At 44.9% G+C, this 23,897-nt stretch overlaps 1 protein-coding gene across 1 annotated transcript in view; it reads left to right on the forward strand.

Annotated features, from left to right (window-relative positions):
• Positions 1-23,897, forward strand: part of angpt2b (angiopoietin 2b) — a 237,144-nt gene that overhangs the window by 112,976 nt on the left and 100,271 nt on the right. The window contains exon 6 of the mRNA XM_078237789.1: positions 15,952-16,053. Coding sequence (XP_078093915.1) covers positions 15,952-16,053 — 102 coding nt within the window. The remainder of the gene's footprint in view (positions 1-15,951; positions 16,054-23,897) is intronic.

A 23,897-nucleotide genomic window follows, 5' to 3' on the forward strand; every position in this document is an offset into this window, starting at 1 on the left:
CAAACTCCCTCACCCCCCTCCCCCACTCCCCTCAGGGGCCAACTGCCACATTCCTCCGGTTGTCCTCTGACAATCTGTACCTTTGTTCTGCCATTCACATATTCCGATCTCTGAATGGATGCTCTTAGCACCTTTCTCAGCTTTTACCTTTACAATTTAGATTCCCTTTGTCCAATTACAGCCCCCTCTCCCCCTGCCCCCACAGTATAGACCTTGCCCTATTTTCTTTGTCTTTAGCTCTGATGAGGGGTCATTCAGACTCGAAACATTAGCTCTATTCTCTCTCCACGAATGCTGTCAGACATGCTGCGTTTTCCAGCGTTTTCTGTCAAAAAAAACCCATTTCATTCACTAATGTTCTTCAGGGAACTTGCCGTCCTTACCTGGTCTGGTCTACATGTGACTCCAGATCAACAGCAATGTGGTTGACTCTCCAATGCCCTCTGAAATGGCCCAGCCAGCGATGCCCACATCCTGTAAATGAATTTTAAAAAATATCAAACAAAATTTGACACCCAGCCACAAACTTAGTCAAAGGAGTATATGTTTCCGGAGTACGTCAAGAAAGAAGAGGGACAGAGAGAGAATTCCAGAGTTTAGGGAACTGAATGCAGAGATACCAATGACAGTGTGAAGAAAATCAGTGATGTGCAAGAGATCAGAATAGGAGGATTGCAGCCCATCTTGGAGGCTTGCAGAAATGGGGGCAGCAGCCAGGGTAGGGAGGGGGCTTACGGACAGATTGGGATTCGAAAACAAGGATGAGAAGTTTTAAACTGAGGGTTGCCAACTGAGAACCAATGCAAGGGCTAATCAGTGAGTGGGTGGTATGAGTTGGAACATGGACAGCAGACTTTTGGACGGGCTCAAATTTACAGAAACGAAGGGATAATTGGAATGAGAATACATTGCACTAGTCCCATGGCTTTGTTCAGGCTAGTGTTAGTAGAAGCTAGGGTAAAAGTTATTAACTCACTTTTCCACTGTTGAAGCTCACAGCAACTGAAGGGGGAGAAACAATTTCAAATTAAGTGGATCTCTTCAGAAAATCCCGATAACCTAATTATATATAGCAGGAGAGGAAAATGTTGTAAGGAATCATTGAGCCAAAGTCATTTCTGTTTTGAACTGACAGATATGTAATTAAATCAATTTGCTTTTCCAGACCTTAATTATAAATCTAATGCTTTGAGGATCTCTCAGTTGGCAGTGTTACCATGTTTTTAAGCCGTGGAATACTTCAACATTGAGTTTAATATGAGTAAACTAACTCCCCAGTGCTGATGTACGATGTGCCGACTTACCCTGCAGTCCAGGGATTTAGTCACTGAAACACACACAAACCAGAGACTTGTGATGAACAGCCTACACGTGCCACTGTAAATGGTCTCTGGCCAAAAGAAAATGTAGGTTGCCTGGCAACAAAGCACGGGATCATATTCCAGATGCATTTGCACTGCTGTGCGTTTGAGCTTGTACCAGCTCCGAAGTATTCTGTGAGTTGGGTTGGCTTCCACACCGGTATGAATCCAGACTCTGCCACGGGTCAGTCGCTACAGTCACCGGCTCATGCTGAACATCCATTGATTTCAGACTGTGGCACCAAATTAACCTGGTAAATGACTGATTTGATTTGATTTATTATTGTCACATGTATTGGAATACAGTGAAAAGTATTGTCTTTTGTTTGCTATACAGACAAAGCATACCGTTCATAGAGTACATGGGGGAGAAGGAAAGGAGAGGGTGCAGAATACAGTGTTACAGTCATAGCTAGGGTGTAGAGAAAGATCAGCTTAATATAAGGTAGGTCCATTCAAAAGTCTGACGGCAGCAGGGAAGAAGCTGTTCTTGAGTCAGTTGATACGTGATCTCAGACTTTTGTATCTTTTTCCCAACGGAAATCAAATGGACAATACAGGTCTAGACATCATTCTGCATTGTCCACCCTTGAATAGAGAAGCCTAAAGTCGGAAGTTAGGCCCTGCGGTGGTGGTTATTAAAAAGGCATCCTGATTGTAAAATTTATCAAACAATTTTCCACTGGAAAGTGTCTGAATGTGCTCCGGAATGCTTTTCGAGGTATTTTGGTGGCTTTGCCGGAGAGTGTTGACGCACTCTCACAGGGAAGGCCGAGGGCAGCAGCGGCAGTGTCTCTGGGTCTGCAGCACCACGGGGAGATGGAGCAGGGGCTGCAGAGAAGGCAAGATCTGCGTCATTCCCTTTGCCAACTTGGAGCCACATTCAAAGAACAAGGAACAAAGAACATTACAGCACAGGAACAAGCTCTTCGGCCCTCCAAGTCTGCGCCGATCATGATGCCTACCTTCCATTCCCATCCTATTCATGTATTTGTCTAATTGCCCCTTAAATGCCGCTATCATACCTGCTCCCACCACGCCCTCTGGGCAGCGCGTTCCAGACATTCACCACCCTCTGTGTAAAAAAAACTTACCTCGCACATCTCTTCGAAACCTTTCCCCATGCACCTCAAACCTATATCCCCCAGTACTTGACTTTTCTACCCTCAATGGTGATAGGAACCAGTCTGGCAGGCCAGTCGAAGCACCCAATATTTCCAGGTGCATGTCCATCACCTATATGCTGCCCAACAGCATCCTCATCTGAGTCCTTTGCAGCCAAACACATCTGCCAATATGCACCCTGGTAAGCTGGCAATTGAACCATTCATTCCTCCTGGCCTGGCTGCAGCCCACTCATGTTCATGTCACTCCATGCATGCCAAGCATAACTCTATGCTCATCTCCAGGTTACATGCGCTGCTAGGTCTGAGCTGAAGGCGATGAGTATCGAATTAATGACCCCTTTGTTAGAGTTCTGCCGCTTCTGTTCCTCTTCCTCCCGGGGTTGGAGTAGGGCAGTTCTTGGATGCTCAATAGCAAAAAAAAAATCAGAAGAGGAACGTTGGTGTGAGGGAAGGTGGCTGGGGCAGAAAGCAAAATGTCCACAGTCACACCACCAACTGTGGCCCACATGCCCCCAAAATCAGGGCAATTGAATTTCACACCTTTGGTGTCTAACACAATGCCTGATTCTTTTTATGCTAAACTGATAGTTCTTATGGATATACATGTCAAAATGGTTAAAGTTCAGTTAATATGACCATAGTGTACCATAAAGAGACCTGTATCTCACATCAGTAGGTTCATATTGCATTGCCCTGCTTTCCCCACCCCAGCTCCATTCCCCTCCACCACCCTCCGCCACCCGCCCCCTCCCCCGCCCCGCCCTCCCCCCCCCCCCCCCACCCCCCCCCCCCACCCCCCCCCCCCCCCCCCCCCCCACCGATACCACCCTATCCTCCACCCGCCAAAGTTCCCTCCTGTGCGGCATGGTAACACACTGGTTAGCACTGCTGCCTCGCAGCTCCAGCGACCCGGGTTCAATTCCCAGCTTGGGTGACTGTCTGTGTGGAGTTGCACGTTCTCCCCGTGTCTGCATGGGTTTCCTCCAAGTGCTCCGGTTTCCTTCCACAGCCCAAAGATGTGTAGGTTAGATGGGACTAGCCATGGTAAAAGTGTTGGATCACAGGGATAGGGTGGAGGAAAGGACCTGTGCTGGATGCTCTGTCAGAGAGTTGACGCAGACTCGATGGGCCGAATGGCCTTCTTCTGCACTGTCGGGATTCTATGAAAAAGAGCCTATGATTTCAACTCCGAATGGACAGTGGAAGGTTAACATGTTGGTGTCCTTTCCCGCTGAAAACTTGTTGGCAATTTTAATCCAAGTCGTTGACTTGAATAACATGAAGCCAACTCCAGGATTGAGAGAAATAACAGGGAAGCCTGAAGAGTGCTTAATAACTGATTACTAAATCTTTCCACTCAAACTCTGGAGGTTTATGACTCAATTTATCTGTCCTCACCTAACTCAGCATTGACTGGTACTTGAACTGGCAACCTTCTAACCTGTATTGTTTAAAGTTGTAACCATGGGAACTTTTCACCAGTTTGAACTTATCTTGAGGAAGAGAACATTAGCACAAAGGATTGAGGCAGTGATGCTTTTGTTTTCTATGGTTTTCATTCACAATGTGGTGAGCAGCGCACTCCCTGGATGTTAGTTCAAGTGGAATTTATGTTTTTTTTTGCTGATCACACCAGGATACTAAACATCCAAAGACTAGATAGTTGAGAAATGTGGTTCTCATAGAGTTATAGAATCCAGCAGTGCAGAAGGAGGCCATTTGGCCCATTGAGTCTGCACCGACCACAATCTCACCCAGGCCCTATCCCCATAACCCCATGCATTTACCCTAGCTAGTCCCCATGACACTAAGGGCTAATTTAGCATGGCCAATCCACCTAACCTGCACATCCCGCTTTGGATGTGTGAGGAAACCGAAGTACCCGGAGGAAACCCACGCAGACACGGGGAGAATGTTCAAACTCCACACAGACAGTGACCCAAGCCGAGAATCAAACCTGAATCCCTGGTGCTGTGAGGCAGCAGTGCTAACCACTGTGCCATGTGCCAGGTTAACACATCTTTCCCACTGGAAACCTGCTGGCAATTTTAATCCAAGTGATTGAATTCTTTGTTGAATTGAATAACATGAAGCCAGCTCCAGCATTGAGGGAAATAACAGGAGAGCCTGAAGAGATCCTTCTGGAGAAGGATGGAGCAGGTCATTTGGCTGGAGAACCCAAGAGAAATGAAGTCATTCTCAGGATGGAGAATTTTATTTCACAAATGCAAAGTGCAGTTTCTTCCAGTCCTGCTGTGTTGAGTGTGGATCTGCCTCCACTGGGTCTGTGGATTGGATACCCTTCTATGATGTGGTGCATGGTTTGCCCTGTCCCACAGGTACATAAGGGCGCTGGCATTAATGCCCCATCTGTGGAGGTGGACCAAACAGGGGCCATGGCTAGTCCTGAACCTGTTGAGGATGATGTGGAGATGCCAGCGTTGGACTGGGATGGGCACAGTAAGAAGTCTCACAACACCAGGTTAAAGTCCGACAGGTTTATTTGGAATCACGAGCTTTTGGAGCACTGCTCCTTCATTCGGTGACGATCATCTGGGGAAGGAACAGTGCTCCGAAAGCTCACGATTCCAAATAAACCTGTTGGACTTTAACCTGGTGTTGTGAGACTTCTTACTATTGAGGATGGACCATTCTTTCCTTGGAAGGTTGAAACCAGGCAGCTTTTGGGTTGTGTTTGAGACCAGATACTTGTTTATCTTGCCCAATGATTCCCATCCATTTGTTCTGGTGGAATTTGCATTGAAGTCCCGTGTGGGAGGGTTTTTCCAGATTGGCCTTCTTGATGAGAATCATATCTTAGGATGGTGAACATCATGGCAAAAAGGCGTGGGAACCTGCTGAAAGAGATGACCGAGGGAAGAGTGGAGGGATGCAGACCAAGAAGAAGGTAGGGAATAAATGAAGATAGTCAACCTGAAATTGAGAAAGGGAGGCTTCTACATGCAACTGGAGGGCATCACGATCGGCACGGGCTTGGAGGGTCAAAGGGCCTGTTCCTGTGCTGTATTTTTCTTTGTTCTTTGAGTGCAAGACCGCAAGGCTTGGAGAACTGCACAGATCAAGCCGATCACTATTACGACTAAACTCTGGTGAAATGCGCAAGGCTGAACCAAAGCTTACTTGAAGGCCGAGCTTACAAATTATTTATGTAACAATGCATATTCAGTTCAATCAGTGGAAGAAAATTAAATTGGGTTTCACAATTATCGTAGTCATAAAAAAGCTGTATCATACTGCATGTGCAATACAGTACAACTTGTGCTCGAAAGCCTCCCACAGCTCCTAACTTGACAGCTTATTAAGTAATTATGGGTAATAAAGTGAACATTCCCATGAGGTCACCTCAGGTAACAGATAAAAGGGATGCCAAACTGAAAAGAAGGAAAATTTAGTGCTTTGAGTCCATTAACCAATAAGCACTGATTACCAGTCTCAAGAACATGCATTGACGGAAAAAGCAAATTAACTTTCCTGAACACTGATTTTCCTTCTGCAGCTGTAAAAACAATTTATACTGCTTCACTCCACAGTTCTCCTCTGACTAATGGTGAGGCAACACAGGAGAGCAGTAATTCTGTTAATTCATTTTGAACTTTTCCGCTGTCTAACAGAGATTCATGAGTGAGCATTAATGCTGTTTCCACCATAACTTTGCCGCATCCATTGGCTAATGACAGGGACAGGAGAGAGCATTAAGGCTGTTTACAACACATCTCACAATCCTCCTCTGACTAATTATAGGAGCACTGGAGAACAGTGATGCCGTTTAAACCACATTCTGTTCTGTTCACAACAGCAGCGTGACAGTGCATTAATACTGCTTTATAACACAATACCTCAAGTACTCCCAATAGGGTGACACAGTGGTTAGCACTGTTGCCTCACAGCGCCAGGTACCTGGGTTCGGTTCCCAGCTTGGGTCACTGTCTGTGCGGAGTCTGCATGTTCTCCCCGTGTCTGCGTGGGTTTCCTCCGGGTGCTCCGGTTTCCTCCCACAGTCCGAATGACGTGCTGGTTAAATGCATTGGCCATGCTAAATTCTCCCTCAGTGTACCCGAACAGACGCCAGAGTGTGGCGACTGGGGGATTTTCACAGTAACTTCATTGCAATGTTAATGTAAGCCTACTTGTTACACTAATAAATAAACTTTAAAATAAAGACTTGCATTCATATAGCATCTTTCATTTACCAAAGCTCCTTACAGTCAATTGGTGCTATCACTGTTATATTTTCAGAGAAAAAAGACAGGAAGGAATTTGTACAATGTCCAAAAAAACAGTGATTTGATTATGACAAGATCATTTGTGAGAGTGATTTTGGTTGGGTGATTATTGTCGGCTAGGACAGTGCAGAGAATTCCCTGCTCTTCTTCGAATAGTGACATTGGATCTTTATGGCCAATCTACAAGGGTAAAAGCAATCACATCTCACTGAGAGTGGGACAAAATTTCAGTGCTGAAGTGTCAGGCTGGATTATGTGCTCAAGTCCCCAAAGGTGTGATTGCGATCACTGAGCAACAGCTAACACTGACTAATGAGGGCATTGTGTGCATTACAATTCACTCAGGGAGTCCAAGTTGCTGTGACAACGCATGTTGTATCTGGAGATGTGGATAGACTGGTAGAATCATAGAATCCCTACAGTGCAGGAGGAGGCCATTCAGCCCATCAAGTCTGCACCAACCACAATCCCACCCAGTCCCTATAGCCATGACCCCATGCATTTACCCTAGCTTGTCCTCCCGACACTAAAGAGCAATTTGGCATGGCCAATCCACCTAACACACACATCTTTGGACTGTGGGAGGAAACTGGAGCGCCCAGAGGATACCCACGCATACATGGGGAGAATGTGCAAACTCCACACAGACAGTGATCCAAACCCGGGCCCTGGCACTGTGAGGCAGCAGTGCTAACCACTGTGCCACTGTGCCATAGCCGTTCTGACATCCTTTCTATCACATGGCTGACCAAGAATCTCTCCCGCTTTTACCGCCTGCCTTTGGCACGTGTTGGAGGGATTTCCAGGTTAATATTCAACTGGAGCAGCCAAAAGGCCTACTCCTGCTCTATTTGGAACATTGGGTCATCAAGTACTGGGGTGGGACTCAAACCCGGGGTTGCTGGCTCGAAGGCTGGACATGGGCAACTGCACCACAAGACCTCCAAATATAAAAACAGAGAGACAACCTATATTTACAGCAGATCTCCCACATTGTTCCATTAATTAATGCTGGGAACACAGGAGAACAACACAAGTGCTCATAAATCAATCCTATATTCTTTACTGAAGCAGAAAAAAGTTGTATCAATTCCTGCAGGCAGAATTGCAAATGAAACCTCTTGTCCAGAGCATGTTGTTTTCATCACCTGGATTTTCCACTCCCGTTTATAATGAGTGCCGTGGTGGACGGGAGTGGATATAGATCACGAGAAGGTCAAAAACTAGTTTTACATCGACCGTTTATCCACACCCCACATTGGCCATCATTTCAGGGGCCAGTACTTTCCAATGCAGGAACAAAGCCCTTTAGCCCACGTTCATTGACAGAATGGAGACTAATGCTTACTCCTGTTTCTCACTGATACTGCAGAGAGGAGACAGTCAGGAGCATGGTGCCTTGATTTATCACTGCCTGCGTTATTGTTTACAGGCAAGAGAGGAGCAGAAGAAGATTGCGACAGAGGTGGTAGGCTCACCAACTGGAGGAATAAAACCCTAAAGGCTAAGAGCAGAGTTGCAGGGAGTATCCCCTTTGGACAAGTGCCCTCCATCATGGGCAGCATGAACACTACTCCTCTCTTGCACCCATACACTTCAGTATGAAAGTGAATAGTTGCTCACCAGGCTCACATTGTCCAGATGCTTTGAAGGATTATGAAGCCTCAGCAGCATGTGTCCTTGCTGAGATGAGGTGCTAACTGCAAGAGGGTGTCCCAGACGTCAGAAGGTGCTGCCTCTTCAAGCATCTCTCCAGCATCCCAGTTACAATGGAACCCTACAAGAGACAGGAGGTTTTGCACAATCCTCAGTGGATTCGAAGCTGTATGCCTTCAGGCTCCTTAAAGAGATCCATCTCAAACAGTGGAACGACACACTCTGCAACATCAAAGGTGAATCAAATAATTCACATTTGGGACAAGGCGGCCGATGATGTTCTGCAGCTGTGTATCTATTTAAAGATGACTCAGTTACCTGTGGTTAATCTGCCCAATCACACTGACATCAGACACTCCAGGTTTGGGATCCTGGGCCGCATTTATCCTCAGCTTAATATGGGTGAGGAGCACCTGAGCACGACATCAAACACTGGTGTGCCAGACATTAACATGGCTCCTCCTTATTACAGATATTGTGTTCTCGGGCCAGCCCTAGCCCTTATGAAGTCCAAATTGCTTGGAAACCATGAAGCCCTCAAGGGCATGCATCATTGTTACTATAGGGCACACTTCAGTTTCAGTCCATCTTTACTCCCAACCCATTGCTGCCCTCCACACTGTCTAAAGCAAAGATGTGCATTTTCCAGGCATGCTCAAAGCGTGCCTGCCAGAAATTATAGAATCATAGAATCCCTACAGTGCAGAAGGAGGCTATTTGGCCCATCGAGTCTGCACCGACCACAATCCCACCCAGGCCCTATCCCCATAACGCCATGTATTTACCCTGCTAATCCCTCTGACACTAAGGAGCAATTTAGCATGGTCAATCAACCTAACCTGCACATCTTTGGCCTGTGGGAGGACACCGGAGCACCCGGAGGAAACCCATGCAGACACAGGAAGAATTTGCAAATTCCACACAGACAGTGACCCGAGGCTGGAATTGAACCCAGGTCCCTGGTGCTGTGAGGAAACAGTGCTAACCACTGTGCCATCGTGCCGCCCCATTTGGAATTTGCATCAGTGACCTCAGTGGGTGCTCAAGTGAGGGCACGCACAGTGCTGCATCCCTAGCTTGTGACGAATGCCTGATCCCCACATAACTACAAGATGAGAGATGCTCAGGGTTGGGCGTTTGAGCACCAGGACAATAATACAACAGAGAGCTTTGTTACTTATTGGCAAGCTTAGGCGATGTACACTCTTAAAGTCAGAAATACGATTGGCTGATAGCAGCGCATGTAAGCACTGAGTTTGGGCTTATAGCATGAAATCGCTGCTGGGAGACAGAGAGCGCACAATGATTCTCCCCCATGTGTGAACACAGCTCTCCTTGTACACTACACCTTCACCTTTCAAGAATGCAGAGAAGATAAGAGAACACCTCTGCCTCAATCTTGCAGAATCAAGAATTAACATGACACGACCCTGCTAATCAGATGAATAAGGTTCGCTTGACAAGCACGTTTAACATTCATGTCACAACGTCATTGATGTCAAGAATGATTTGGAAAAGGGCCACACACTGTGGTGATATGGAAACACACTGCATCACTGAGAGACCATGATGGTGATGGACGCACTAAGTGGGAGGAGGCACCATGGGAACACACCTGATTGACAGCAACACAGCTCATCATAAACAGGTCCATCATGCACAAGAGGAGATGTGAAATGAGTGCGATTCTATTTCGATGTATGTTATGAATACCTGTTCCACCATTGCCTTTCTAAATCTTTTAAATTTTCCTTACCCTGCCGTTATGTCTTGGTGCTTCCCCAACATCCACAGCAGAGATGGAGGCAAGCTTCTGGCTGTCATTCCTTGTTGCTCGCGATGACCTTGGCAGGTGTCCCCTGGAGGGCTAAGACCTGGAAGCCTGCTTTGGATGTCCTGCTGTGGGGCAGCTGCATCCCCTTTGGCCTGTGGAAATGGAGGTTATAAGGTCACAGGAAGAAGGGATTTGGATCGGCTGGACTCTCTCAGAATCACCTGGGTGGATGGTCCTGTGGTACAGATGTGCTGGTCAACCTATCTGACGGTGCCTGAAGTTGCCTGAAGGTCTCTGACTGACTTCTTGAGAATATGGGGCAGCTGGAGTTCGACCATGGTGCCCCTCACATACCCCCCTCCTCTCCCCCGCCTCTCCCTCTCGCTCTCTCATTTTACCACTGATCGTTGCCACCAAGGGCCACAATGATGGAGTGCAGCTCCTGCACAAGTGCATGACCAAAGTACTGGACCAAGCTCTCCCGAGGAACTCACTATCTATCAGTGTTGACCTCGGTACATTGGCATGTTGGTGCTATCACCTCAGACTGAAGATGGATGAAACCCTCCATCACCCGTTGGAATCTGTGGTGACACAGTGGCACAGTGGTTAGCACTACTGCCTCACACCTCCAGGGACCTGGGTTTGATTCCCTGGCTGCGGTCACTGTCTGTGTGGCGTTTGCATCTTCTCCCCGTGTCTGTGTGGGTTTCCTCTGGATGCTCCGGTTTCCTGGATTAATCACCTTTTTTTAATTGATTCTCCTATGGAATGTGGGTGTCTCCAGCTGGGCCAGCATTTATGGCCCAACCCTAATTGCCCTTAAGGGGGAAGTTAAGAGTCAACACATTGCTGTGGCTCTGGAGTCACATGTAGGCCAGACCAGGTAAGGACGACAAATTTCCTTCCCTAAAGGACATTAGCAAACCAGATAGGTTTATACGACAATAGACAATATTTCATGGTCATCATTTAGACTTTTATTCCAGATTTTGTTAATTGAATTAAAATTTCACCATCTGACGTGGTGGGATTCAACCCGGGTCCCCAGAGTATAACCTTGAGTCTCTGGATAACTAAGCCAGTGACAATACCATTATGCTAGCCTCCCCTCTTGTTAGGCCTCCTGCAGTTAGAGCAGCATGAAGGGCATGGCAGCAGGCCATGACAGTGTCCAGCAAGCTGGCCGAGTGAGGGGTCACTGAATTTGGGAACTGCCATTCTTTTGGATTTCTGGGCCATGTCTTCAGTGGAGCAGACCTGGGCTGTTTACATTGAGAAGGCTGTATGCAGCTGTACTTTAAACATGGAGCCTAGAGTGTTCCCGTGCGTGTGTAAGTAATGTGGTGGGGAGCGGACAATATAGCTCAACCGACATTGCCATCCACGGGTAGAGCGCCATTTTTCACACCTGCTGTCACAGTTAGTGCAATGGGGAAAATCCTGCCCCATGTGTTATACACATCTCACTCATGATTAAGGGTGGCACAGTGTTTAGCACTGCTGTCTCACAGCTCCAGCGACCCAGGTTCAATCCCTATCTTGGGTGTCTGTCTGTGGGGAGTTTGCACATTCTCCCCGTGTCTGCATGGGTTTCTTCTGGGTACTTTAGTTTCCTCCCACAGTCCAAAGACTGCAGGTTAGGTGAATTGGCCATGGTCAAATTTTTCTAGGGTATCTCGATTAGATGGATTGGCTATGGGAAATGTGTGGGATTACGGGTACAGGGCAGGGGATAAAGCCTGGGTAAGATATTCTGTCAGAGAGTCAGAGCAGATTCAATGGGCCAAATGGCCTCTTCTGCACTGTAGGGATTCTATGATTCATAATAATACTTTAGTGATCATTTTTAGTCCTGTTAAGATTAAAGTTAACTGTAGAAAATGGGATAAATACAATGAAAGCAGCTTGAAGACTATTCCGCTTAAAAGGCTAGGGTAATTTTGACTCTAGGAGTTAGCAACTTGAAGGGCAAAATCATAAAACAGCAGGTGGACTTACTTAGCTGGAGGAAAAGTGTGAATACTGCTTCTAAAGGAAAGCAGCAGAGTTGTTTAATTCTATTTTAATTAATTCTAAAAGCATTCAGGAATCCTGTAAAGCTTTGTCATCAAGGAGATGAGTGGAGCTTAAGAAAGTTCTAGGTTTGCAACTTATCTGTGTATTAGGTGAAGAAGGACGGCACGGTGGCATCGTGGTTAGCATTGCTGCCTCACAGCGCTAAGGACCTGGGTTCGATTCCTGGCTTGTATCACTGTCTGTGCAGCGTTTGCATGTTCTCCCGGTGTCCAACCAATTTTCCAGCCGATCTATGTCCTGCTGAAGTCTCTGACAATCTTCAAGCAGATAGTGATGAAGATTACCAGAGAATACAGCAGGATATAGATAGGCTGGAAAATTGGGCTGAGAAATGGCAGATGAAATTTAATCCGGACAAATGTGAGGTGATGCATTTTGGTTGATCCAATTCAAGTAAGCTATAAAATAAATGGCAGAACCATTAGGAGCATAGACGTACAGAGGGATCTGGGTGTGCAGCTCCAGAGATCCTTAAAAGTGGCAGCACAGGTGGTAAAGATGGTGAAGAAAGCATAAGGCATGCTTGCCTTCATCAGCCGGGGCATCGAGTCTAAAAGTTGGCAAATTGTGTTACAGTTGTATAAAACGTTGGTTAGGCCACATTTGGATTGCTGTGTCCAATTCTTGTCACCACACTACCAGAAGGACGTGGGGGTTTTGGAGAGAGTGCAGAAAAGGCTTACCAGGATGTTGCCTGGTATGGAGAGTATTAGCTATGAGAAGAGATTGAATAAACTGGGATTGTTCTCCCTGGAAAGATGGAGGCTGAAGGGCGACCTGATAGAAGTTTATAAAATTATGAGGGGTACAGATAGAGTGAACAGTTGGGAGATTTTTCCCAGGGCAGAAATTACAATTACAAGGGGGCACAAGTTCAACATAAGGGGGGGAAAGGTTCAGTGGAGATGTGCAGGGGAAGTTTTTTACACAGAGGATGGTGGGGGCTTGGAATGCACTGCCAAGTGAGGTGGTTGAGGCAGTTACGTTAGCCACATTTAAGAATTATCTTGATAGACATGTGAACAAATGGGGAATAAAGGGATATAAGCTGTTGGTCTAGATAGGTAAATGTGATTGGCGCAAGCTTGGACAGCTGAAGGGCCTATTCCTGTGCTGTACTGTTCTTTGTTCTTTGTCTGCGTGGGTTTCCTCTGGGTGTTCCAGTTTTCTCCTACACCCTCCAAAGATGTGCGGGTTAGGTTGATTGGCCATGATAGGTTGATTGGCTCCTTAGTGTCAGGGGGACTAGGAGGGTAAATATGTGGGGTAATGGTGTTAGGATCTGGGTGGGATTGTTGTCAGTGCAGACTCGATGGGCCTTCTGCATTGAAGATGCTATGATTCTAAGATTCTAACTGAGTGTTCTGCAGCAGGGGAAAAGACCATACTGAGAAGAAAGCAACCTTAGCAACATTCGGGTGGCAATAATTATTGTTAGCTGACTGTGTGCGGAGGGGGCTTGGGAGAATTCCCAGGAATCGTTTGATAGTTCTTTGCAGTTAGGGCTCAGGAGAATTCCCGGGTAGCTGAGAAGATGACAGATGGTGTGGGGTCCATTCATTCCTTTGAATAGGTGAAGATGGCACTGGTACGGAGTTTAGATGAATTTCTTTTATTGAATGGAACTTAAAATTAAATCATTACAAAAGCGAAAAGAAAGAAACTGGAAAGAGAGAGACGAGCTTCTTCTGCCAGCCCCCTCTACTGATCTTGAACACAGATCTTGAGCCAGTGTCTTGAATCTTGATCTGTGTCAACTTCAAAAAAAATGTCATTGGTCCTCAACTGGATCTTAGCAAAAACTTGGGGTCTGGCCTAAGGTCGTAAGGCATATCTTCAATAGGAATTTCTTCTTCAGTGAGTCAACAAAAAATGAAAACTAGGTGAGCAGTAAGAGAAAGCATAACTGAATTAAAATCTTGAATAGCACAACTGAGATTAAAAATATGAGTGAGCTGGAGGCCCAGACTTTCAGCAGATTGTGATAGCATCTTGCTGTTGTGGAACATTTGGTTTCTGTCTGCCCGCTGCTACATCTCAAAAGGCACTACTGCACCATAATGTTAAATTGAGACAATATTAGCGAGACATCGTAGGCAGTGCGCTACTACATAACAATGATCATTATAATAGTTACAATTTTAGTCCGATAATAGATTTGTTTGTTTTTGACATTCTTTCAGGAGGGTGGCACAGTGCTTAGCACTGCTGCCTCACAGCGCCAGAGACCCGGATTCGACCCCAGCTTGGGTCACCCTCTGTGCAGAGTCTGCACATTCTCCCCGTGTCTGCATGGATTTGCTCTGGGTGCTCCGGTTTTCTCCCACAAGTCTGAAAGACGTGCCGGTGCGGTGCATTGGCCATATTAAAGTTTCCCTCAGTGTACCTAAACAGACGCCGGAGTGTGGGGACTAGGGGATTTTCACAGTAACTTCATTGCAGTGTTAATGTAAGCCTACTTGTGACACTAATAAGTAAACTTAAACTTTAGACCATCTAAGGGTCACATGCTTCGGGTTATGAGTCATGGCCAACATTGGAACCAATGGAGTATTCAATGGAAGGGCTAGAAACTCGGAAGACATTGGCTGTTACAGGTGGTGGGTCCTTCAGGAATAGGACTTGTATTTCCTTTAAGCACAAATCAGGAAGACAACAGGAAACCCCTCATGTACTTTATTTTCTTCAGTCATCTTGCACATTGTTAACGGAAATTAAAAACAGAAGATTCCTATGAGCAACTAAAGAGGAACCACAGACAACAAAGCTGGGAGAAATAAGCAGAGGACCTGCCCTTAGATAGATCACTAATATATCACAATAATTACATGATGATCTGAGATAAAAGTGAATAGAAATGGGATGAAGCACTGATTTGATTCGATTTATTATTGTCACATGTATGAGTATACAGTGAAATGTATTGTTTCTTGCGCGCTATACAAAGCATACCATTCATAGAGAAGGAAAGGAGAGGGTGCAGAATGTAGTGTTACTGTCATAATTAGGGTGTAGCGAAAGATCAACTTAATGTGAGTTAGGTCCATTCAAATGTCTAATCACAGCAGGGAAGAAGCTGTTCTTGAGTCTGTTGGTACATGATCTCAGACTCTTGTAGCTTTTTCACGACGGAAGAAGGTGGAAGAGAGTATGCCCAGGGTGCGTGGGATCCTTGATTATGCTGGCTGCTTTTCTGAGGCAGCAGGAACTATAGATGGATTCAATGGATGGGAGGCTGGTTTGCTTGATGGACTGGGCTTCATTCATGACCCTTTGTGGTATCATGCGGTGTTGGACAAAGCAGGAGCAATAGCAGCGTTGGTGGTCTTTGTTAACTATAGCTTCGGTGAGGAGGGATCAGGCCAGGTTATTGGTCCCTCCATGCCAACTGATTGAAGTAAAATCACTTTTGCTGCTCAATATTTTCCATGTTGTATTTTGCTGTTTGGGGGAAAATTCAGTTCAGAAGAACCTGATACCAGATAATCTTACCAAGCATCACAATGAAGTTAACAAATGATCGGCCAAAGTTGTTGTCAGAATTGATGGGAATGCATGATAAAGATGTTGAAAGTAAAAAGCAGTCTGCCTTAATTCTGCTCTGGAGACCAGCAGAGTGAAGGATGTGTTGAGAAAGCAATTTAAAAAACTCCTTTTTAAAATGCAAGTCAAAATTATTTGAATCACAACCTCCCATGTCTTCTCTATAGGTGTTCTGTCATATGGAGATCAATGGAGGTGGATGGACAATTTTCCAACATCGCGAGGATGGAAATGTAGACTTTCACCGCGACTGGAAGGAATACAAACTGGTAAGAAACATTTCACTTTTGGTCAAAACATAAACTTTCCTAAATTGAAAGTAAAATCTGATCAGCATTGACCCAAATCCTACGTACAGGATCCGAAGACCTATTTCCTAATTAAGTGAAGCTGAATCACATTCCTTCTCCGCAAGTATCTTGTGATTTTGTGGAGATGAGTGGTCATTTAAACACAAGGGAGGTTGCACGGAGAATAAAGAACGTGGCTTCTGCGTAGATTCTCTAAGTTGCTTCCTCCAATTTTTCTGGGCCACCTTCCGATGGAGAATCTTACAGAATTCAGTCAGTACAGGAAACATTGGCGGAAACAGCTGAGAAAATCTGCATGGAAGCCACGCCCCCTTTTTACAGCACTCATTGACTTATTCTGGTAAGGGTTTAAATGCCCCAAGGCTTCTTTGAAAAACTATGAAGAGAAAGTACATGACTAAAGGGGGTAGGATGTGCAACATAAAAGTTAAAGTTAATTTATTCGTCACAAGTAAGGCTTACATTAACAATGCAATTAAGTGACTATGAAATTTCCCTAGTTGCCACATTCCTGCACCTGTTTGGGTCAATGCACCTAACCAGCATGTCTTTTAGATTGTGGGAGGAAACCATGGAGGAAACCCATGCAAACACGGGGAGAACATGCAAACTCCACACAGACAGTGACCCAAGCCAAGAATCGAACCCGGGTCCCTGGAGCTGTGAGGCAGCAATGCTAATCACTGTGATACTGTGCTGCCCCATAACTGTGTAAGGGGGCAGGCATGGAAATGAGCAAGGAAGTTGGGTGAGTGATGTAAGTGGGTTACGGGGGTAAGGTCACAGCAAGGTGGAGTGGTTGGTGGGTAGGGTGATGAGGTCCGATCGAAGGGTCATAGGGAGTCGGGGGTTCGGGTAAGTCAAGAGTAGTCAGGTAGGCATGGAGGTAGTCATGTGTTGGGGGCAAGTCAGATTGGATGGGGGGGGGAGAGTCAGGGTATTTGGGAGCAGTTGGGAGTTGAGGAAGAGTTGGATCAGGTGACGGGGAAGTTGGTGAATTGATAGGAGTTGGGGGATCAATGTGATTGATTAATTCAGTTGTATTGTTACCCAGAAGTTGTATTAGGAATTTTCCTGCCTAAAATTTCCTGGGTAACAAATCAGGTAAGTAACTTCAAACTCTCCAAAGTCACTGGGTGGGATTTTCCAGGCGTGCTCGCTCCAAGACCGGAAAATCCAATCCAAGGTCAATGGACCTTTGCATGGCCCTGTCCTGCTGCTATGATTCCCGTGGGAAAATTCCACCCTCTGACTTTAACTGAAAAGTTAGAAATGTTTGCGGATGGTCCAGGGGAATTATCCATCCAAAGTTCAAACTTTCTGGGAAATTCCTATGGAACCACTGCGTTGGAACTCCTGAGGGTTCTTGTAGCACAGAGTAAGTCCAGTTTCCAACTATCCAGAAACCAGAAGATATGGGCCGAAAGGTTGTTCTCTACTTCTTTGCATCACTAAGTAATCTACACTTCTATGAAGCAAAAAACACCCTAGGCCAAGGTTGAAACCAATAGGACGAAGAGTAGGTATATTCAGAATGTGTGAGTGGATGACAGCAAGTTCTGTTTTAATAATCGAAGTGTTTGTAGGAGGAAGGAAAATGAACAGAGTAAGAAACTTGACAGTTTGACGTATTGAAAATGATAACTAAATGCTCACTCAGTGCTACTGTAATAACAGACTTCCAGAGAAACGGTGAGAATATTAGAAGGTGCAAATAGGCTGGAAGTTGAAGTTGAGCAGAGGGGGGATCTATTCTGAATGTTAACATCCTCAAAATATTGAGAAGAAATGCATGAATAATGAGCCCCTCATTCCTTTCCACAAAGAACATTTGGAATATTGTGTGCAGTTCTGGTCACCTCACTATAAGAAGGATGTGGAAGCGCTGGAAAGAGTGCAGAGGAGATTTACCAGGATGCTGCCTGGTTTGGAGGGTAGGTCTTATGAGGAAAGGTTGAGGGAGCTAGGGCTGTTCTCTCTGGAGCGGAGGAGGCTGAGGGGAGACTTAATAGAGGTTTATAAAATGATGAAGGGGATAGATAGAGTGAACGTTCAAAGACTATTTCCTCGGGTGGATGGAGCTATTACAAGGGGGCATAACTATAGGGTTCGTGGTGGGAGATATAGGAAGGATATCAGAGGTAGGTTCTTTACGCAGAGAGTGGTTGGGGTGTGGAATGGACTGCCTGCAGTGATAGTGGAGTCAGACACTTTAGGAACATTTAAGCGGTTATTGGATAGGCACATGGAGCACACCAGGATAATAGGGAGTGGGATAGCTTGATCTTGGTTTCAGATAAAGCTCGGCACAACATCGTGGGCCGAAGGGCCTGTTCTGTACTGTACTGTTCTATGTTCTATGTTCTATGAATACTGCCAGGAAAAAAGTCAGGGATTCTAGATCAAAATCTTGAAAGTTCTTCTCTAACAGCACTGTGAGTGTACCTACACCACATGGACTGCAGCGGTTCAAGAAGGCAGTTCATCACCGCTTTCTCAAGGGCAGTTAGGGATGGACAATAAATGATGGCTCACATCCCCGTAAATCAATTTTTAAAAAAGTGAGATGGTAAGTTGAAACGGTTTAGAAAAAGTGAATCGTCATGGCACCAGATGGTTAGGAAACAATCCCTGAATACCTGAGGCTTACCTAATTTTGGACCTCGGGTCCCATTATCATTGGGGTGGTGAGCTGTGGGCATCCAATGGTGAGCTGCGGAAGAGGACTTGAAGATCACTGACCCTTAAAGGGGGGCAGCAGAGCGGGTTTACTGGAGCAGAGGTCAGGAGGGAAGTGATTGAGAAAGTTGCCGTGGAGCCAGGTGAAACAGGAATGGTGCGCCAATTTAAGCCTTTGTGAGTCACTGCCATTTTGCTCTCCTCTCCCACCCTCGTCCCAGCACTGCTGTGCCCTCTAACTAGGCAAACAACCCAATATTTGTTGCCTTCAGATATGAAGGACTGCCTGGACTTAATCAGTTCAGAAGTGGTGGTGGTGCATAACTAAAAATTAAATGCACAATGAGGTAGGGAGGAGATTTGTCAAGATGCATTAATTATGCTAGGCTGCATTACATTCCTTCTCCATAAGTATCTTGTGATGTTGTAGAGATGAGTAGTAATTAAACACAAGGGAGGCTGTAGGGAAAATGACAAGCCATGTATCTGCCGTTTAGGAGGAGCCTGAGAAGCAATGGCCATAGTTGTACCATGTGATGGGTAAAATGGCATCTGCCTCAATCTCTTACTCACAAAGGAATAACATCAGAGGTTGCACAACATGACTCTGGCAAGACACAGCACACAACAGACAAATGCGCACAAGGGCATTTCTCCAAACAATAGTGGTATTGATTAGAATGACAAAAGGGTTGCACTAAGGAAAGAGCTTGGAGGCTGTGGGTGAAATTCTCCGGCCTTCCACCTGCGTGTTTCCTGCCAGTGGGAGATGGTGCATTGTTTGCCAGCAGCGGGATTTTCTGGTCCCATCAATGTCAATGGGGATTCCCATTGACGTTACCCCACGCTGGCGGGAAACCCATGGGCGTGGGTGCGCTGCTGGCGGGACAGGAGAATCCCGTTGGCGTGAATGGCTGGAGAATTCTGGCCGACATGTGTGAGTAATATTTTCATCCCTCTCCACACACAAGAGAGGAGTAAGGCAGACTTTTTAATATACTTTGGACATTGGTGGACCACAATAGATTAATCCATGTTAAGCAAATAAAGAACAGTACAATAAACTAAAACTCGACTGAGAAGAAGTAGGGCTCCTTTTAATATTCAATTATGCTGCATCAGTGCTATATGCTTCACAGCAGCTTTCAGTGATATGAAAGGTCTGTATATTAAAATGTACCAAAGGCACTTCACAAGTGTAATCAGACAAAGTAAATTGATACCAAGCAAAGGAAGCAGACATCAGGAGAGGTGAAATATGTCACATTAATGGAAATGATACTCTGTGACATTCTTGACTAACATACAGGCTGGGCTTTCCACTGTGATTAGCCGAGCCACTGCAAAAGACCAAGGAACTTCAGGTGTAAACTATGTCCTGCGCAAATTCAATTTCTACGATCTTACAGAGAAAACATAGAAAATGGAAACAGGAGTAGGCCATTCGGCCCTTTGAGCCTGCTCCACCATTCATTTTGACCATGGCTGATCATCAAATTCAATATCTTGGTCCTACCTTCCCCCTATATCCCTTTGACCTCTTTAGCCCCAAGAGCTATATCTAAATTTTTCTTGAAATCATGCAACGTTTTGGCCTCTGTGGTAGTGAATTTCACACATTCACCACTCACTGGGTGAAGAAATTTCTCCTCACCTCAGTCCTAAAAGGTTGACCCCCTTATCCTTAAAATATGATCCTGAGTTCTGCACTCCCCCACCATCAGGAACATACTTTCTGAATCCACCCTGTCTAATCTTGTTGGACAACAGAATCAACACCCACTCCAATATGTCACTTGCTCACTCATTGCCTGCACTGTTGTGGCGTCTGAGGAAGATTGAGGCAGCATTGATTTCTCAACCCAATAAGTAAGTTCATTCAGCACAGAGGCATAGTGGGGTGGCATGTGGCACAATGGTTAGAACTGCTGCTTCACAGCGCCAGGGACCCGGATTCGATTCCCAGCTTGGGTTGCTGTCTGTGTGGAGTCTGCACATTATCTCCATGTCTGCGTAGGTTTCCTCCGGGTGCTCTGGTTTCCTCCCACAGTCTGAAAGACGTGCTGGTTAGGTGCAGTGACTGAACAGGCACCGGAGTGTGGCGACTAGGGGAATTTCACAATAACTTCATTGCGGTGTTAATGTAAGCCTTACTTGTGACTAATAAACAAACTTCAAATTTTTAAATAGTGAACATCGTGTAAACTGAATCTTAGAAGTTTGCTGGCCTTAATATCACATTATGCATTATCATTATTTGATCACTGGATGTGAAAGAATGCACCTTTCATAACCACAGGACATCCCAAAACACTTTACAGTCTATATACTTGAAGTATGGTCACTGTTACAATGTAGAAAACATAGCAGCCAATTTGAACATTGCAAGCTCCCCAAACAGCAATCAGATTTATTTTGATGTTGACCGAGGGATACATATAGCCAGGACACCAGAGATTACTCACCTGCTCTTCTGCAAAATAGTTCCATCTTTTGAGTGGTGAATGTGTGAAATTCACCAGCACAGCAAGTAGTTGAGGCTAAAACTGTGATTTCATGAAAAATTTAGATATAGCTCTTGGGGCTAAAGAGATCAAAAGGATATGGGGGGAAGGCAGGACCAGGATAGTGAATTTGATGATCAGCCATGGTCAAAATGAATAGCAAAGCAGGCTCAAAGGGCCGAATGGCCTACTCCTGCTTCTATTTTCTATGTTTTTCTATGTTTTTCTATGTAAGATCATAGAACTTCATTTTGCGCAGGACATAGTTTGCACTTGAAGTTCCTTGGTCTTTTGTCGAAAAAAACATCTCGCTGGAAGCTTGTCTCACCCATAAAACTGGTGCCACTTAGATTGAATTCATGATCATTGAGGGTTTTTGTTAATTGCATCCATTTGCAGACCTTGGACGAGGCTCTTAAACTTAAGCTGTTAATTAATTTAGGCTCAAGGGACACATTTTAAATGCTTGTAACTTTTCTTTCAAATTCACAGAGTAAGTGACTACTGCGTACCAACATAATGAGCAAATGTTTCAGTACAATCACTTTTAGCCATTTTCAATGGGATTATTCTCAGGCAGTGAGTAGAATGCCCAGTTTAAAATGCTTACGTTTTGTAATTACGCACATTTTCAGCTTCATTAATAAAATGAAAGCAAGTTATCGCTCTTAAATATATTAAGGAACATTTTTAAATACAAAAAAAAAAGGTTGTAAAATGCTGCTCCGTTGTGCTGGTCCATGGCTGTTTGTATACCCGATGATATGTAAATGTGTTTGAGCAGAAACTCAAGATTAGAGAAAGCTTCTGAAAACTATTTCAATTTTGAGTAGTATTTGCATTCAGATCTACATTCACATCTGAAGGGAATAACTCTTGGCTGTCGAACATGTTTACTTGGCTCAAGATGAAGACTTAATTAACTCACCAGTGCCTTTGTTTCTTGTGCATACTTCCATATCCTTCAGCATTGGAGTATAATATCCATTAGATGTTTCAACATTATATTTCATGAAGCCAGCACAATGACAAGTCTAAACATACTGTTATGGTTCAGGTTAGTGTAATGACTTCAATCAGGCCATTGAGGTTGGTCTATTGGAATACAAACTCCCTGATTAAGGATCCAGATTGATTGTGCCAATCAGGGAGTCTTTGCCTTGTACTTAACTGGGAGTGTCAGTTCCTCTGACACCCCTGGAGATAGACTGCTAACTGCTAGCACTCTGTGTACTGCTGTTAGAATTTGTAAATAAAGGGATTTTGGTGAAGGGACTTCTGCCTCCAAAGACTTATTACAGTCAGAAACACATGAAGCCTGCCTGAATCATAAGGTTTGCATCTTAACTTTGGCTAGGATAAATTTCAGGTGTGATTCAAAAGACCCACCAGGGAGCTTTTACCAAACAAAGTATATTTAAGAATATAGTTAACATGTATGGAGAAAAAAAAGCAATAACTTCTAACAATTACAAATTTTTAAAAAAGCAACAACTTCTAGCAATTACAAATGAAAACAAAACACCCACAATAATGTATAACTCTTAATGAATATATATATAAGCTGTCCCAATCAAACCAACCTCCACAAACAACCCTTTAAACAGGTTCAACACAGCATCGACTAAGGCTCACGTGATTCTGGAAATTGAGTCCTTTGGTTGAAGTCTGCACTTTTCCAGATTCACTCCAAACAGCTTGAAGATAAGACAGCTTCCCAAGACACCAGAGAAACCCTGGTCCAGCCCCCAACAACAGTAGATTTTCACCCTTTAGGAAAACAAGTTCTTGTTTTTAGCTAACCAACAGAATTTTCAAAGCAACATGGAGAGAGGGAAAACACTTCTTTTTAGCTCACTGTCCCTTCTAAAACTAAACTTAAACCTGCAGCTCCAAACTGAAAATGAAAGAAAAACTGTCCAAAAACATATGGCTGTCCTCCTAACAATGCAGGATTGTAAAACTAATCCCAGAGTAAACACAAACAACCCCATTTAAGCCTCTTAAGCAGCAATAAAAGCACACATCGTAGTCAGCCTGGCAACATAATGACATCAGCTAAAACTGTGAGCTGAGAAACACTGATCATAGATCATAGAATCCTACAGTGCAGAAGGAGGCCATTCGACCCTTTGAGTCTGCACCAACCACAATCCCACCCAAACCCTATCCCCATAACCCCATGCATTTACCCCAGCTAGTCCCCCTGACACTAAGGGGCAATTTAGCATGGCCAATCCACTTAACCTGCACATCTTTGGACTGTGGGAGGAAACCGGAGCACCCAGAGGAAACCCATGCAGACATGGGGAGAATGTGCAAATTCCACACAGACTGTGACCCGAGCCGGGAATCGAACCCAGTCCCTGGCGCTGTGAGGCAGCAGTGGTAACCACTATGCCACCATGCCATCCATGCAGCTCTTACTGACTATAAGAGCTGCAAAGATAATGATTTTTAAAAAAAATTCTTAAAGGTACACTAATGTCATAATACTATGAGTTAAGAATGGCAAATATTCAAAAATTAATAGCACCATTATAACTTTATTCTCAAATTAAAATAGTTTAAAAAAAAATAAACAGAAGGTTCTCAACCTGATGCGTGATTTGGAATGTT

This window comes from Mustelus asterias, chromosome 21 (assembly GCF_964213995.1).
Source record: "Mustelus asterias chromosome 21, sMusAst1.hap1.1, whole genome shotgun sequence".
NCBI classification, from domain to species: Eukaryota; Metazoa; Chordata; class Chondrichthyes; order Carcharhiniformes; family Triakidae; genus Mustelus; species Mustelus asterias.